The 17,313-nt window shown below is 31.8% G+C and overlaps 1 protein-coding gene across 3 annotated transcripts; it reads left to right on the top strand.

Moving 5' to 3' along the window:
• Positions 1-271: 271 nt before the first annotated feature.
• On the top strand, positions 272-16,670 carry LOC105453367 (glycerol-3-phosphate acyltransferase 3). 3 transcript variants are annotated; one of them, XM_011695261.1, is made up of 9 exons: positions 272-504; positions 11,276-11,551; positions 11,670-11,807; positions 11,885-12,019; positions 12,635-12,874; positions 14,363-14,478; positions 14,578-14,719; positions 14,804-15,012; positions 15,119-16,670. In XM_011695261.1, the coding sequence occupies exons 1-9, from the start codon at positions 352-354 to the stop codon at positions 15,204-15,206; spliced, it is 1,497 nt and encodes a 498-aa protein (XP_011693563.1). In that variant the 5' UTR covers positions 272-351; the 3' UTR covers positions 15,207-16,670. The 3 variants fall into 3 exon arrangements, with proteins under 3 accessions (XP_011693563.1, XP_011693565.1, XP_011693566.1); XM_011695263.1 differs by lacking the exon at positions 12,635-12,874 and adding an exon at positions 13,577-13,810 and having other exon boundaries at positions 273-504; XM_011695264.1 differs by lacking the exon at positions 12,635-12,874 and having other exon boundaries at positions 274-504.
• Positions 16,671-17,313: the final 643 nt, after the last annotated feature.

The following is a 17,313-nucleotide window of genomic DNA, read 5'->3' as shown; positions in this document are numbered from 1 at the left end:
ATATATATATATATATATATATTATGTGTATATTGACATATAAAAAATACTTCACGTCGATATCGCCGATCGCTGTGGAACGTGATATTGCAGGAGTCTGCAGGTATTTAAACAGCTGGTAAGGTTTTAACGTTAATTCGCAAGTTTGCTCGTAGATGGCGCGTCATGTTTCATGCGTCTAGAGGCGACTCCAACGAGTGTTCCCATCTAGGATGCGATTCCCTGCTACCTCTCCCCCCCCCCACCCCCCTTAACCCACCCATTACACGTTGATAATCGTAGACGAAAAAACGGCTCGGTGTTCGGACACTTCGAACCGTTCGGAGCACGGAGCTCGCGGCAGTGAGCAAAATGGCGTTGTTATGGACGGTGATATCGTTCGCGTTCTCGTTGCTGCTGACACCTTTCCTCATGCTGCTGCTGGCGATCATATTCCTTGCGTCCGTCGGCAAGTCCCTCGGTGTGCGTAGGCTATACATCAAGCTGCTGCTGGCTCTCTTCGAGGTGAGTTCCCGAGTTGCAATAGTCCCGGTTTTCTGCTCCGTCGATCTCGTATGTCAATGAAAGAGAGAGAGAGAGAGAGATCAACCGGTGCGCTCCCGGATGGTCGTTTCCTGGACATCAGCGCGGACCGCACACACACACACACACACACATACACATACACACACACACACACACACCTCGCGATATTTGCGATGTCGCGGTTTGCCTTCGACCCGGTTTGTCTCGCCTCGCCTTTTGCCGGAAGAGAGTCCCGTTTCCTGAAGCACGTTAATGCTTTTTGCGGCACGTGCGTCGGGGAACGCGAGTCGGGTAACCTTACGCGTCATTGCGTAGCCGCGTCTCGCGTAAGAAGACGTTCGGCGACGATCACCCAGCGATTTCGCAGCTGGCGAGAACGAAGGATCGATTTAGTTCCTTTTTTTTGTTTTGTTTAATTCGATTCTAAAAAAAAAAACGGAATGCTCCGGACGATTTCCGGTGGACGGTGATTCTCTCGCGCGGTCCAGCGGAGACGGATGCAGCGGAGTTGGAGGAGGGATTTTCTGTGGGTCGCAAGTTAATTAGCGCGCGAGACGACTGACCTTCCGCACTTTTCAAGCATGCATGCCATTCTCTATTTTCACACATAATTGTCGTTCATCTCACATCTTCAATGAATGTACGGATTATATTTAGAAAATAAATAAGATTTAGATTATTATAAATAGATCTTACCGTAGGACCTTTGTACCCGCCTTGTGCCTTATGATCGCGATCACATCAAAGTACAGTTTCCCATCGAGAAGCGGTGAGAAGCGTTTTTATCAACGTTACGCGAGCTCGATTTATTTTTGGAAAACGAAATAAATCGACGTGCGTAAGGTGTCTCTTTCTGTCGAACGATCTTGATCTCTCGCTTTTGTAAATGTGCACATGCATTAGGAGTAATAACAACTCGACGTCTAAACCGTCGAGGCATCCGTAGTCTTGTGTATAGAGGTATAGACGTATTTTACGTATTTTATTGTACAAGTTAAGTTCTTGAAAATGAGGAATGCAGATGAGGAACGTGGAAGCGTTCCAAACTTTTCATCTGGGACACTTGTCGAAAAAAATATACCGTTGAAAAGTACCGAGTTTCTTAATTAACGCGGTGTAATTGTGAAACACCGAATTTAATGATTCACACAGTCCTCTTACAATTAGATCGCGCGATGACTTAGATTGTCCCTGATTTCTATTTTAAATTATTCTGCATCGAGGTGCGGCGCTTTTGACGTCAGACACGTAATGTTATAATTTCATGGCGAAAACAACTATTAACTGAAATAATTTGAATAAACTCTTTGCTAAGATCACTTTTATTGAGATGAAAAAATTTTTAATTCTATTCTGAATTGTTAATTGCTGCAAAAATTGTAATACGTACACGTTTTAGGAATATTCCGATATTGAATATTCAAATTTAAAAATTCAGTTTAATTTTTTATTAAGATTTATTTATGATAATCTAAATCTTATTTATTTTCTAAATATAATCCGTTCATTGAAGAACGACAATTATGTATGAAAATAGAGAATGGCATGCATGCTTGAAAAGGTTAATTCTTTTAAAGGACTAGTCATTTGAATGCGCGAGAAGTTGGATATTAATAAAATTTAAGAGATTCTCAGGCACTTTCTCCAAAAAATATATCGAATATTTCACGCTTTACATATTTTTTCTTAATTCCACGCATACCTGGATTAAATTAAATTTCGTTTTAGTAACTAAATCATAATGAATAATATGTTGTACTAACTCTAAGTACCTAGATTTCTTGAACATGAAACTTTTTATTGTCCATTGTCCAACGTTTAACTACTTTATCTTATCATTTTTTTAAGTCAATTATCATTAATGAAACAGCATAATTTTATTTTATTCATAATGTATAATTGAATGCTCATTTAGCTACGAAAAATGTAATTAATTATGAATAATAAAAATATAATTAATATATAAATATTCCTAAATTCTCTTCTTAAGTAGAGATATTATACGTGAAGCGTATTACTCGGATTTAAAATAGCTACCTGAAATCAGAAGTAAGCTAGTAAACGATCTACTGAAATAACTACTAAAATCAGAAATAACTTGTTGACATTAAATAACTTTTGAAAACATATAGCTATAGAAGAATGTGCGAAAGATGGAAGGATTTGCACATTTCAGTGTTTGAACGTATTTGCATTTTAGAAGCTTAAATTATTGAATTGTTTGATTCTTATGGATCAGAAATATTTGCATAATTGTTCATTATATGCGCGCTATTCATTGCTAGTATTCATTGCTAAATATTAGCAAACTGTATATCTACTACCTGGATATATTTTGCTAATATTTATAAAATGTAAAAGTTATATTATTAACATAAATATGTTTGATCTTTTTAATAATAAAAAACTGTTAATAATAAAAATATCTGTTTACTAATAGAATAATAAATATATAATTTAAAACCATCTTTTTTTAAAATGATTTTCTATTTTGAAATTTAAAATCGATAATTGAATTAAATCTATGGCAGATACTATATTTTCATTTTTAATAAGTTTTTAAATGGTGCATGCCATTTTTCTATTATCAATTTTCATAATTCATTGTCAGATTAATTTCTTGTTTTTTAAACTCGTTTTTTAACTATTTTTTTTTAATTCGTTATGCATTATGTAGACTAATATTCCAATAAACGTAAATTATTATAAATTGAAAAGAAATTTAAATTTTTAATTTCTAGTCACATTTATCTTTGTTTGATGTACAAAAAGTTTAAGCCTGAAATGATAATATTTGAACACTAATGGACAAGAAATGCAAAACGCAAACACTTGTGCAAGAAAGATAAAATAAAATTGTTCGGCGTTATTATAAATTTATATTATAAAATACATTTTTTTTCTAAAATTTCTGAAATCCCTAATTATGTAATACTTAATTCCAGTAAATGTTGCATTCATAAACAATAGTTCAATGTTCCAAATTGTTAATAAATGTGATCAATATTTGCAAATTAAAATTATATATAATAATTTAATTATTTTTTAAATTTATATAGTTTTGATTTATCGATAACTTAGAAATTATTAAAAATTATGATTTCTGAGTTATCGATAATTTAAAACTGTGTAATTATAATAAGTATACTAAAAAAGTATATTAAACATAGGCGAATGATTTATCTATGAAACAACCAAGTGAAAACGCTTATCATACATGTCACAATCATTTTTATGAACGAGAAACTTACTGTGTCACCGACTATATTCCACAAGGTCTAATCGAAATGTTTTGAGCGCTATAAGAAAATGCGACATATATCCCGCAAGCATAATGATTCTATTCCGGTTTACTAATTTAATAATACGATTATTTTCTGCTTATAAAGATTAATGCAGAAACCGGAAGAAACTTCGTAGATTTTTACGAAGCATACCTGACATTCAGTAAAAGAGAATTCACATAATGCCTTATAATATCTTTTCATATAAAACTTGAGAATCTATCGTTACCTTGAACCTCGGATTGACTGCTTGTACTGTGACGCCAGAGGTGAAGAAAGCAAGCGCAAAGTTATACATGCGAATAATTTATGTTCACACATATGACTTTTTGTCAATTATCGTTTCTGGTTCGATAATACCGGTAAAATACATATATAATAAACGTATTTATCAATGTGCTGTATCATCTATATACGTGCAAAAAATATATATTTTTACAATTATCAGTAAAAAAAAAACATGTGGTTTTTATGACTTGCATATATAAACTATATTTCTACAAATCGTAGGAACGTGTAGTAAACAGAATTATACTATATATTTCTGAATAACATATAATATTAATATGGAAATAAATTTTTATTAAACAGACATTTCTTAAAGATCTAGAAATTTTATGAAAAAATTATCTTATTTAAATTACAAGAAAAAAAGTGTGTGTGTACATGTAATATATACAAGTCATTTTTTTTTATTTTGAGATTTGTCGAGGAAGGAAATAACGAATATTTCCTGATCTCTTTATAAATCTTTATAAAAAGAAATCTGTAGATACATATGATTATACTTACAATCTCGTAAAATACATAAATACATAAAACGCATAAATTAATTTTTATCTTTAAATTGTACTTATTGAAACTTATAACTTTGCACCGTTATATCTAAATTTCTTTGCGTTTACTGAGCAACATAATTCTTAATATTTTTAATAAAAATATTCGATAAAATATTTTAATATAATAGAATAGAGCAAAACTGTTCGAAATTTTATCTCTAGAAATGTCATGAGCGTGTTACGCAACTGTCGGTCTTGGATTCTGTACGCGGTGACGAAGTGTCTTCGCGAGTGCGCGTTCGCACTTTGAATTCACCGTTACGTTAGAAACTTCTATACGAGTCTTGAATGATAATTAAATTTACAGTACAATATGTGTAATACAATCGGTGCATACAAAAACACTGATAATGTCCCGATTTTACTGACAAAAGTAACTTCACATTGAAGAAACATTGTGATATTAAACGTAGATATCGTATATAAATTTTGTAAAAAGCTCTTTAGCTATACTTCTTTAAAATAAATTTTGCAAATAATATTTAAGTTATTAATAATAACATATCTTGAAATATATAGGAGTCGAAAAAAAACTTCGAAAAACAACGAAAGACGAAGATAAGGAGTGATTCATGATTCATGATTCATCACAGCTTTACGTCGTTTTTGGTTGCATGAATTGATTTGTTATTGTTCGTTTCGAAGCGAAAAAAAAGTGAAACGTTCTATTCAATTCACATATCTTTTTTTGCATTGTAAAATATTCCTTGTTCACGCGATAATCAGAGCAATGCCCGATTTTACGCTGTACCTTCATTATCTCGCTCTACATTTTCGAGGAAACTGATATCACTGATATGATCTCTGTTTCAAATCGAGTTTGTGCAGGCATTTAGTCTTGCAACGTACGCGTATTTAATTTGCAGAAATATCTATTACGTTAGACTAGTTAGAGGTTTCACAGCCTCTGCTTGTCATGGCTATGTTGCTGTTACGATTTGACTATGATAATTGCAATACAACTGAAATAAAGTTTCCTTGAAATTACATTTATAATTGAGGAATACCGAGGGTGAGCTAAGTTAAAAATTGATTTTAATTTATTTGCGCTTTTAAAGTTTATATTTTGTATATACTTCTGTTTGTATTCTGCTTAATTACTAGTGTCTTAATATTTAAATATTTCTAAATAACAGTTAATAAAATTAATTTTTTATTCTTAATTATTTTCTTGTTTTTACTGTCTTAATCTATATATGTATATATATATTATATATAATGAAAATTAAATCGATATTCATACAACGTTTTAATATTTAAGTTGACCTTAAGTATATTGTCAAATCTTGCATAAAAGAACATCTTGTTATTGTGTGAATTCAGCGCATGAAAATCTTGTTGAGTTAAAATGGGTAAAGTTCAAACGAATTTTGATTAGTCTCTTCATGAATAGCACATGAAGCAAGATTATTTTTTGGGTTATTATTCGCGACCGAAGCACACTAACACAATTGAAGGAAAACTATTTTGGTCCGTGAAATCTGTGCGCGGATCTACACGAGTCCGTTGTTTTGATCTATAGAGCGTGTGTAAAGTTATACATACATATGTAACCTAGATTCACTTAGCTCCTATATGTTCTCTATCATTGATCGATACGATTTATTGTCTCTGCATTGTAAAGTATCCCGAGATGCACGAATACATCAAATGTGGATCCCTAGCGACTGTTGCAATCGCAAGTGAAAATGTGCGAATATTACGTAAGGCATATTTACAAAATAATTTTGTTTGCTTACGCTGTAAACAATTGTGTGCAATAATGTTTCTTTTTTAAGCTTATTTTGTTTTTTAAGGCGAAGGCCTTAATCGTTACAACAAGAAAATATTTTTCTTAATGGAATGCATTATGCGACACAATCGATTCGAGTTGAAAGCTCATCGTGTAAAGAAATGAAAGTCTGTTAAACGCTAATCTTTCACATACTACAAAAGCTTTGATCTCTCTGTAAGTGAATCTTCATAGATATGTCAAGATCAGATAAACCGATACATCTGATAATGGTTTGTAAAAATGATAATAACCGATTCAAAGTTCGCTCGAAAAAACGATAGTATCATTAACTATGCCGGCACAATGGACTAATCGATTTTTTGCAACAATTGATCGGCAAAACATCCGCGTTTATTGTTAAATTAAGCGAATCGATGTTAAATAGCCAATAACTCTTCGAGAGCAATCAGTCATTTTATAACTTGAAAAACTTGCTCGTTTTACTTTCGGAATGCAGAATAGCGTTGACTATTACGATTTTAATACATTGATATTAGAATTATTTCCGCAACACTGTTTTCAATGTAATTTGTCATTATGGAAATATTACATTTTCCAGATTCTCATGATTATTCCAGAGTTTTCGTGATTTTTTTTCTCTGTAAGCGACAAAAATTTGATATCCCGACTGTAAAATTAAAGATTTCGTGCTTCTTCTAACTGCCCTGTGCTATTTTTATGCAGCTTGTCCCCAATCAATCTTTTCTTAAAATGGCATTGTTAACTATTAATGAGGATTGATGATGCTCATTTAAAATGCGAACTGCGTTTCACACATAACTCATAAAAATATGATGCTAAAAATATTTTTTTTTTAATAAGGAATTAAATATTAGAAGTTACATATGTTTCATATTTTTATGTAATTCTATTTAAATTAAAAAAAAAAAGAAAAATGATTAAAAAATTAAATAAGACGTTAAATACAAAAATTTAAGTAAGAGTAAAAATTAATAAATGAAATTTAAAAATTAAATTGATATTTTAGCGTTTACCAACCTAACGCTATTAATTTCTATTGATACCTTTTCGTGCATAAAATATAATAGGGAATCTAATTATCGTATATAAATCCTATTTTGTGCAATTGTGAAATGTCTAGGTTTCCTTTTTCAATTAGAGCTAGTGGGAGGTCTCGTGCAATTTCTCTCGGGAGAAAGCCCGCGGATATACGAGTAGAGTGCCGCGTGATCCGGATGTTCTCTCACACGTTCGCATCACATGTGTCGTCAATCATCAGATGCGATACTGAAGCTGTGATTCGCGCATCAAAGCGCGTGAGGAAGTATCGACTAAAATGCGATTATTTAGTAACTTGCGTAATTTTTTCACGAATTATCGCAACATGAATGCTGCGCAACGTAACGATTAAACATAATGCATAACATATGCATTATTATGCAGATTAATCGCTTCTCCTTTCTCGCGAGCATCGAAAAAAATTAGTCGATCTTAAACGCTGCTATGCTATATAAATTTTGTTTCTTTTAAAACAGTATACAAAGCTTTTTTTTAACTACGCCGTTTATTTCCAAACTGTGTATCGCTGATACTCGTTTAGCAGTCATTAGCATATGTACTGTGCGGCGCGCGATTTGTTATATGAAACGTGAGATGTCATCATGTATGTGTATGTATATACGCGGCTGTCAACACGTGGTTGTTGGTCTTAATGTGAGAAGTGCACAATCAACATGTGATAATTCATGTCAATCACTGTAAGAAATATCTCTTATTTGTGTTAGATAATTATTTTATCTGAAAATTTTATCTGGCACTACACATTTTTTGTACCATCAATAAGATCATCTTACGGAAGGAACGAAGGTTTCTAAGCACAAAGCTGAAAATATAAAGTATATCTATGTGCTTTTTCCTTTATCTCGCAATCTTAACTTTAACGACAAGTTAAAGATGAGGAGGTACTTGAACGAAATCATAATCAATCTCTTCTCATGGAAGATGTAAGTAAAACGGATTTGCATAATTAGTATCGAATGTATTATCGGTCTGTTGCTTGCAATCTGCAACATTTTATCTATCGAATTGAAATTTCACTGTTGGACTTTTCGATAACAAAGGTGAAACATCACACCACTTCAACGATATATCTCGTTGCGTAAAATCGGTAGGATAATCCAATCTGTTGGAAATTGAGATAATTTTGGTAAACAACACTTCTCGCTTTTTATCTTTTTTTCCTGCCATTCAGTATACGTATCCAGCTTCGTTATATTATTATACGGATCACAGTCAAGTTTATTATAAAGTTAAATATTAATGGTAAATGGTATATTTAAATGTTAAAAATGGAAGGACATTCGTAAATAGAATTATGAGAAACGTAATGTTGCAAATACTTCATTTTAATTCATAATAATTTATTAAAAATATTGAAAATTAACACTCTGTTCCCCCCCTCTCTCTCTCTCTCTCTCTCTCTCTCTCTCTCTCTCTCTCTGTTTCGCGCGGTTTTTATTTTGTGAATTTTATCTTTTTTTATTTTTTAAATATAAAAATGTATGATATGGACTATTGAGAATTTCTAATGAGAGAAAATTTAATTATTTCTTCAAAATAATTTCTTTTATGTAAATTTTTTAGATTTTTATTTTAAATTATTTAACCGTTAATCCTTCTTAATACTAATAAAATAATTGTTTAATATTTTATTATCCATTGTTATTCTATCATTTTCTAACATAGCTTTCTTTATCATAACATTGAGAGAGAGAAAGAAAAACAGAAAATTGTTGCATCTGCTCTTATGGAGGGAGGTACACGTTGCACTTGTGCATGACTGTCAAGTTTAACATTGTTGCATCAATAATGCAACGTCATAGTAATTTACACAGAAAAGTATTCGACGTCTCCAACTGACATGTCCGTTAACATCCATATAAAGCTGCACTTGTCAATAGGGGTCAAATCCTAAAAATACATCTAAAATCGATCATCCACGTTTTAAATCGGAGGTCATATTTTACTAATATAACCACTCGAATTCAAATGACATAAAATTTTTATATTCTAACCGAACCGATATACAAAGTTTACAATATAAATTGATAGAAACTACAGGAACTAATTAGAAAGTTCTTTTTTTACAATATTTTAATAGACATTACTAATAATTTGTTTAATTCCGATTTACGCAATTCTCGATTTTCTAGTAACTCTACAATGCAGAGACAAATGTACTCTTATTAATTTACCTGGTACAAACGCACTGAATAAGTGCCAATTCAATAAACAGCAGGAGTGACTTGACGTGTTTGCGTCGACGGAATTAATTAACGCACTTGAATACACTCATACCAAATAATTGCGCACGCGATAATGTGCAGCATGTCAACTGGACGAAAGTAATGAACGTACAATGAAAAATAGACTTCTTTTTCCAAATAAATTCATCTTTGAGTGTATTTTGACAACTGCATAAATATATTTCTGAATCAAAATGTTATTTTTAATCTCTTTAACGACGTGCAAGATTGAGTAAGCGTTATGTTTTATTTAATAAAAATCGTAATGCATTCAATTGTCGTCGCAATCTTTCGAATAATCAAAAAACAATTTAATTTGATCTCAAGAAGTTATTGACCGTTAATTGATCAAATTTCTATCGTATCAAAATCTATATACGTCAGCAGAGCAACCGATGATCATGGACACGCGATGTTCACGCGTGTTTGATCTCACTTTTCTGGAGTTTGCTCCTGTACCGTGTTTGTGATTCATTGCTGAAGTTGATAAATATTATCTCGCCATTATCAATCGATGAACGAAGATCAAAGTCTCATTATAACTAGAGGATAATTATTAAGGCGGCCTTCCGGTGGATTACGTTCTCATGGCGCAAAGAATGTCTATCTTCGACGTATCGTTTCTCGAACACATATGCATATACCTACAGCTTAACATGCGCGTGCATCTGTTTTTCGCTATCTCCTGCAACGAAGTATTTTCGTATTACGCAACTTGTTGTGGGACGATTGCCTTATTCCTCTCTCCTTGAATTGAAATTGCTGATTCCGCGGTAATGATAATCAAATGCATCTGCGTTGCGAATAATGATTTTAAAAGTACATAAAATAAAGTACGAGTATGTAATTATATGTATTTCTAAAAGTATACATAAAATAAAGTATGTAATTATATATATTTCTAAATAGCTAATAAAATTATATATGAAAGTAAAATTATATTTTGCATAAAATTAAATTTTGCATGATCTCGATAATATTCTTCAATATAATTTATTTTTCCTACTGCGTATTTGCACAGTAGTTGCGAAAACACTTTAAGTATAGGTATTAAAATGAAAAGTAAATTTTATTATCTCAACAAAACAAAAATAAGCGAGATAAGATTGTGTTATTATACTTGTAGAAAATTAAGGCTGATATTTTAAAATTCTGTTTTAAATTTACTGAAACAATTAGGTTTTGTTTTTTCCGGCACAATGATTGCCGCATCTTTCGAAGGCTCACAAAATATTTTTTGTTAATAATTCATCTAGAATAGTACGAATTTCATTAGATTATTCAGCGTTTAATGATCCACAGAATAGTATGAATTGTTTCATCAGATATAATGTTTGCTACTAAACTAGATTATTCAAGAAATTTTCGGTTTCAAGTAATAACGGTATATCTTTTTCAAAGCATAAAGAATGTAAGAGCAAAAAAGCCTTGAGATTCTAAAAACAGTTGTGAAAGAAATTTTCCATATTAAGGTTCATGTAAATGTAAATTGTAGTTGTTGCAAAGACCACAAATTCAAGTCACAAACGCAAATAATTGACTTGTTACACGCATTTTACGACTTACGCCACGTTTACTGTGTTGCAGTACGGCCGACAAAACATCGAAAATGTGAGGAAAAGGAACGGTACTCGGGATCGAAATAAGAATCTTAACATAGAAGAGGAGTCACCGACGATCACGGAAAAGGATTCAACGATGACATCGCCTAAAATGCAAAACGGGAATGTGAGTAATTCGGTGATAGCCAGATCGAAGGATCTAATCTTGGTCCCCGAGCCGGAGATGCAGAATCACAAAAGTCACGTTGACGAATCGAGCCTTAAAAACGATCACGAACCGTCGATGATGGATGACAAAGAGGTAAATTAAAGAAAAAAAACCTTATATAAAATAAATTATATTTTTATCAAGTTTGACAAAATAACGCCATATTTTAGACTTTATTTAGCCATATCTCAATTATTTCTGAATATTTTAGGATAGCCTTAATCAAAAAAATTCCTTTGAAATGGTAAGATCCGGATTTGCGCTGGGAAGTTTGGATTACATCAGAGCGGGCGTTGAAGCTATTATAGAAGACGAGGTGACTTCACGCTTTGAAGCTGAAGAACTTAAGGTAATATTTTATCGACTGTAATAATCGTATAATTTGCATAATGACAATTTTTAATGTTTTAATGATTTATCCTATAGAATTGGAATCTGTTAACCCGAACGAATAGACAGTACGAGTTCATCTCTTGGAAGTTAACTTTTATATGGATGTTCGGATTCGTCATGCGTTACTGTTTCCTGCTACCTTTAAGGATATTTCTCTGCTTTGTAGGGGTAAGTTCGATATTTATTTTACATATTCTATATCTAATATAATATATATAGTAATGCTCACACGAGGGGTCAACCACTACTACAAAAATGTACAGTGATTGCCAATTATAGCAATACAACACACTTTATTGCTAGTATTGCTACTGTATTACTTTTGTATTGTCAGTAATATTGCCATCTATTGCTGCCGTCTGTTATAGTCTATTGATAGTGTATTGCTAGTATTGTATTACCGCAATACTGGCAACATATTCCTAAAAAAATGTACACTAATTCCCATAGTGGTTGACCCCTCGTGCTGATATGAATATAGAAATGCTGTAATAACACATAGTAAGCGGCTAAAATTGCGACAACTGATAGTTTTTCCCGAATGAAATCCTATTTATTAGCAATATAAAGTCAATGAAAAGCGATATAAAATCAATTTAATATAGATTTTTAGCTAGCACATTTTAGATAGTAGATATTAATTTTTTGCAAAAAAGCCGGATGTAATTTTTAAATACACGTTTTAAATTTGCGGCACCGAAGTTAAAGTTTGTTAAGTTTAAGATCAGACGTAAAAATTAATAAATTTAAAATTGTATACGTACTAATATCAAAGCTTCTTAGGTACTATATCTACTAGTCGTAACATTTTTTATCGGCTTTCTACCGAATGGCCGTTTGAAATGTTGGGTGAACAACCAGTTCTCCCTTATTGCATTCAGGATCATGTTCTGTTGTACCTCGGGTGTGATCACGATTCACAATCCAGAGTACAAACCAAAAAACGGAGGGGTATGCGTGTCGAATCACACGTCTGCAATTCTCGACGTCTGCGTTTTGTCCATGCAAACAACATTCTCTTTGGTAATATGTCGTGGACTTTCTTTGAATTACAGATGCTAAAGATCGTTAAGAATGGCATTTATTTCAATAATGCTGCAATTGATTAATCATTGAAAATGATAGAAAAATAAAATGTTTCTTAAGTAATCAAGATAGGCCTGGTATTAATATAAAATTCATTATTATAATATAGATTTTTAGCTTAGTTTTTATATATCTAATATATCATTGGGCAATATATTTAAAAGCTTAAAGATTTTAAGCGTCGCACCATCATCGCTTCGTAGCGAACATATCTATTTATTAATAGCTTTTGTACTGACTGAATTTGACTAGTTTATCATATTTGGGAATGGTACAGGAACCGAAATAATTATATATATTCAATTATGACATCATATATTTATATAAACTGGATTACTCAAACTGTGTGAAACAGTTTTGGTACGGTACTTTTTTCTTTTAATGGTATAACACTGCATACAAAGGTATAATAATTCCTTCATGGTGCCTATCACGTAATAACAAAATAACGCGGATTTTGGTCGGTTCACTTTCGTATGGTCGAGAATCAGGAGTTCGTTACTAGTGTTACAGAAGTTGTTGCGCATTACTGGTAAATGTTACAGGTAACGTGTCCTGTAACTTTGGTTTACAGGTAGTACTCAGCAACGATAGAGAGGGAATCCCACGTTTCTCAGGTGCAAAGCTTGTGGTTTACAGGTGATGTGGCTGACACTGTGCACTGCAATAGTGGGCTACGTTCCCGAGGGTCGCGTGAAGCGGTGGCTCAACTACAAGTTGTCCCTAATGTGCTTTGCTATCTTATCCAGTGCTCTGTCTTCAGTCATCACCTACAACAATCCAGAGAATCGACCTGTCAGAGGCATATGTGTAGCTAATCACACATCTCCCATTGACGTGCTCGTACTCATGTGTGACAACTGTTACTCATTGGTACGTTTCTAACATTCTGCTTATTCATATGGATACCTTTTTACAATTGCTTTTTTGCACGATTTTTTTTTTGCCTTGCCTAATCATAATATTTTTCCGAACATCTTTAGAACGATGTTCTGTTACTGAATAAACATTCATGCATTTCATTACTACTAATAATTTTATTGTCATAATCGCTCTAATTGAAACGTTCCAAAAATCGTACATACTTTTCTCAGTGGCTGATTTGATCAGGCTTTTTTTTTGGAAAAATTGTATGAGAAAAATCTATATTTATTATAATTTCAGAAGGTATAAATGTTAAATGTACGAAAACTAAGCTGGAAATTTATATTATAATAAAGAAATTTATGTTAATACTTTATGATTTATTATTTAAGAAACATTTTTTTTACATTTTTACGATTATAATTAATTATAGCATTGAAATAATTGCCATTCTGTTCTTCAGCATCTATAATTCGGAGGAAGTGTACGACTTTTGGAAAACAATATATATATAATTTTTAAATGCAGATCAGATCGTCTTATTTCCCTTTCTTATTATAGATAGGTCAGAGGCATGGTGGTTTCTTAGGAATACTACAAAGAGCTCTTGCCCGTGCCTCCCCACACATATGGTTTGAACGCTCCGAGGTCAAAGACAGAGAATCAGTTGCGAAGAGGTACGATTACTTAAATGCAATTATGTTTTTGCGATTCTTTATATTGTCCATATTTTGTAGGATATAATTATTAATCTATACATTAATAATTTTGTGTAGGCTGAAGCAACACGTATCAGATCCCACAAACCCACCGATACTCATATTCCCGGAGGGTACATGTATCAACAATACATCGGTTATGCAATTCAAAAAAGGCAGTTTTGAAGTCGGCAGCATTATTTATCCTGTGGCTATAAAAGTAATTGTTTTATCAATATATATGATGTATATCTTTGTATAACGTTGTTTACAATGTTTCTTATGCTTTTTCTTCAATGTATAGTACGATCCAAGATTCGGGGACGCATTTTGGAACAGCAGTCGATATTCGATGATACAATATCTATATATGATGATGTCCAGCTGGGCTATAGTCTGCGATGTGTGGTATCTCCCTCCAATGCAGAGAAAGGAAGGAGAAAGTGCCATCGATTTTGCAAATCGAGTGAAATCTGTGATAGCGCGGCAAGGTGGCCTTGTCGATCTGCAATGGTACGTTCGATGCTGCTTCATAGAAAGCTTTTCATAGAAAATGGGAATTTTCTACGAAGAATTGCAAATAAATATGGTATACTTATTTTATATATTTGAACGGCAGGGACGGCCAACTCAAGAGAATCAAGCCGAAGAAGGAGTGGAGGGAAAAGCAGCAAGAGGAATTCAGTAAACGACTAAAAGTCGAATAAATAGTAATATCATTTCTAGTCATAGCTTCATAATGCGCATATTGCGTGATATTTGTTTGTTTAAACAAAATCATTTCATTCAAATTGGCTCCTCTGTCACATACTGTTTCCGTATATATCATTAATCATAATGAGGAAAATCGATGTGTCCCATTAGTCTGCATAATTACATTTTTAGATATAGATAATTTTCGCAAATATGACAGTTTGCACTTTTTCGTAAAAATTTATGGATGCGAATAATTGGCATACTGACGTTACGCGAGATGATATGTAATATTGTATATTTACAGTTATATAAATATAACTTTTTAATGTAAATTTTTAAATGAATGTGGCGTATGGCTCATGCCTTGTGAGATTCGAATTTTCATTTGAAGTGCAAATGTAATATTTGCTATAGTTTTTAATAGTAAGGTCCGATGATTGCAAAGGCATTACGAATTTACTATTTATATGCGGAATGTATAATTATGTTAAAGCGTGTGATACTTTTTTCTGCATGTGAGTGTATGTAGCAGCGAGAAACTTATCGATTATTCTTACTATGGAATTACCGAGCAATTGTACGGTTTAGATGCATTAATACTATCTCTTATCTATGAGAATAGTGAGGGGAAAATTGTTATATAGTTTCTGCTATAGTTGAAAGAGAACGAAAATATTCATTTTTCTAAAAAAGACTTAGCTAAATGTCAACTTAGCACTACAGATTGCCTGTCCTTTAGGAGTACTGTGTACACTGATTGCATTATGTTATTTTTCTATTAAAACTGAATAGCATCTCAATATATATATTTTCTACTTTTATATTTTACATACATAGAATGTGAAGATTTTTAGCGCTCTATATTGCAATGCATGTCAATGTAATATACGGTTATGAATTTAATATATAAATAAAAACACGCGCGTGCATATTAATATATTTGTGAACTTAATTCAAAAGACTATGTTAAGAACGCAAGAGAACGATATACAAGTATGAAGAGATGTATTTTCTCACACTTCCAACCAAAGTTAAATAACAAGTTTAAAATAAGTGTTATTTTACTATTCATGGCATTATTGTAATACACTGATCGACATGCTAAAAGTTTCCTGAAATAGGAGAGCGGTTTCCCGATAGATTTTCGAACGCTGAAAACGATGCTGCCCTCAAAATTTGTCTATCATGTCACATTTTTTAGGAGAATGGAATTGAAATCCTTAAAAAATGCGTTTTTGGCAATTTTTGCAAAATCGTAGCGGACGAACCTGATGTGCTAAAAATTTTTAAAAGATCTTAAATGAATACTTAAACATTGCCCAAGTATCTTCAATATTACAAAACTATTTACTTGCACCGTGCAACAACCATCTTTTTTTTCAGGAAATTTTTATCATGTCGACCAATGCTATTATTAGTAAGTTAATAATAGATGTTATTAATTTGAAATAAAGATAACATCTATTATAAATTCACACTATTTGTTATTTTATAATTTGGCCTAATTGCTATTGATATATTTATAATAAAAATTTAAATAGTTATAGTTTATAAATTAAGAAGAAAAAATTTGATAACTATATCTGGCGATAAAAAAGAAATTAGTAAACTTATTTTGAACCTATTTTTTGAGAACTCTTGAAAAAAAAAAAAGAACTAATGACAAGAATACAATGAACGATGTTAATTAGATGATACAATTATTAGGGAAAAATAAATTATAAGTCGATTTATTTTCCGAATTCATCTTTATCATAACATCATAATGTACTAATTATAATACCATGCATGAATCCATTGTTTCGCAAAATTAAATTTTTAAGTGTCATCACGTACTGTTTATAATGTCACTGTAAAATTTCTTTCTATAAGAAAACGGTATAAAATATATTTTTATAGCAAATAATTAGTCAATACTATATAAGAGATGTACCTATATTGTGCTTACATTAAAAAATAAGAATTCTTGGGATTATGTGAAGTTATTTCGTTTTTTATAAATAAAATTGATTTGTTTTATATAGCATGTATATATATTTATCATTTAGCTAGTGGGAAAAATGTATTATATAGAGTGTATGGATTTAATATTTTGAATGGCACTTGTTTATAATTAAT

The sequence above is a fragment of the Wasmannia auropunctata genome, unplaced genomic scaffold, assembly GCF_000956235.1.
Source record: "Wasmannia auropunctata unplaced genomic scaffold, wasmannia.A_1.0 LD336000.1, whole genome shotgun sequence".
Lineage (NCBI taxonomy): Eukaryota > Metazoa > Arthropoda > Insecta > Hymenoptera > Formicidae > Wasmannia > Wasmannia auropunctata.
This window is presented reverse-complemented; position numbering and strand designations above follow the sequence as displayed.

Bases quoted from the DNA above. Each gene is read 5' to 3' on its own strand.
- LOC105453367 (XM_011695261.1), top strand. From the start codon at position 352: ATGGCGTTGTTATGGACGGTGATATCGTTCGCGTTCTCGTTGCTGCTG. The intron at 11,552-11,669 runs GTAAATTAAAGA...TGAATATTTTAG, and splicing joins CGATGATGGATGACAAAGAG to GATAGCCTTAATCAAAAAAA. The intron at 14,720-14,803 runs GTAATTGTTTTA...TTCAATGTATAG, and splicing joins TTTATCCTGTGGCTATAAAA to TACGATCCAAGATTCGGGGA.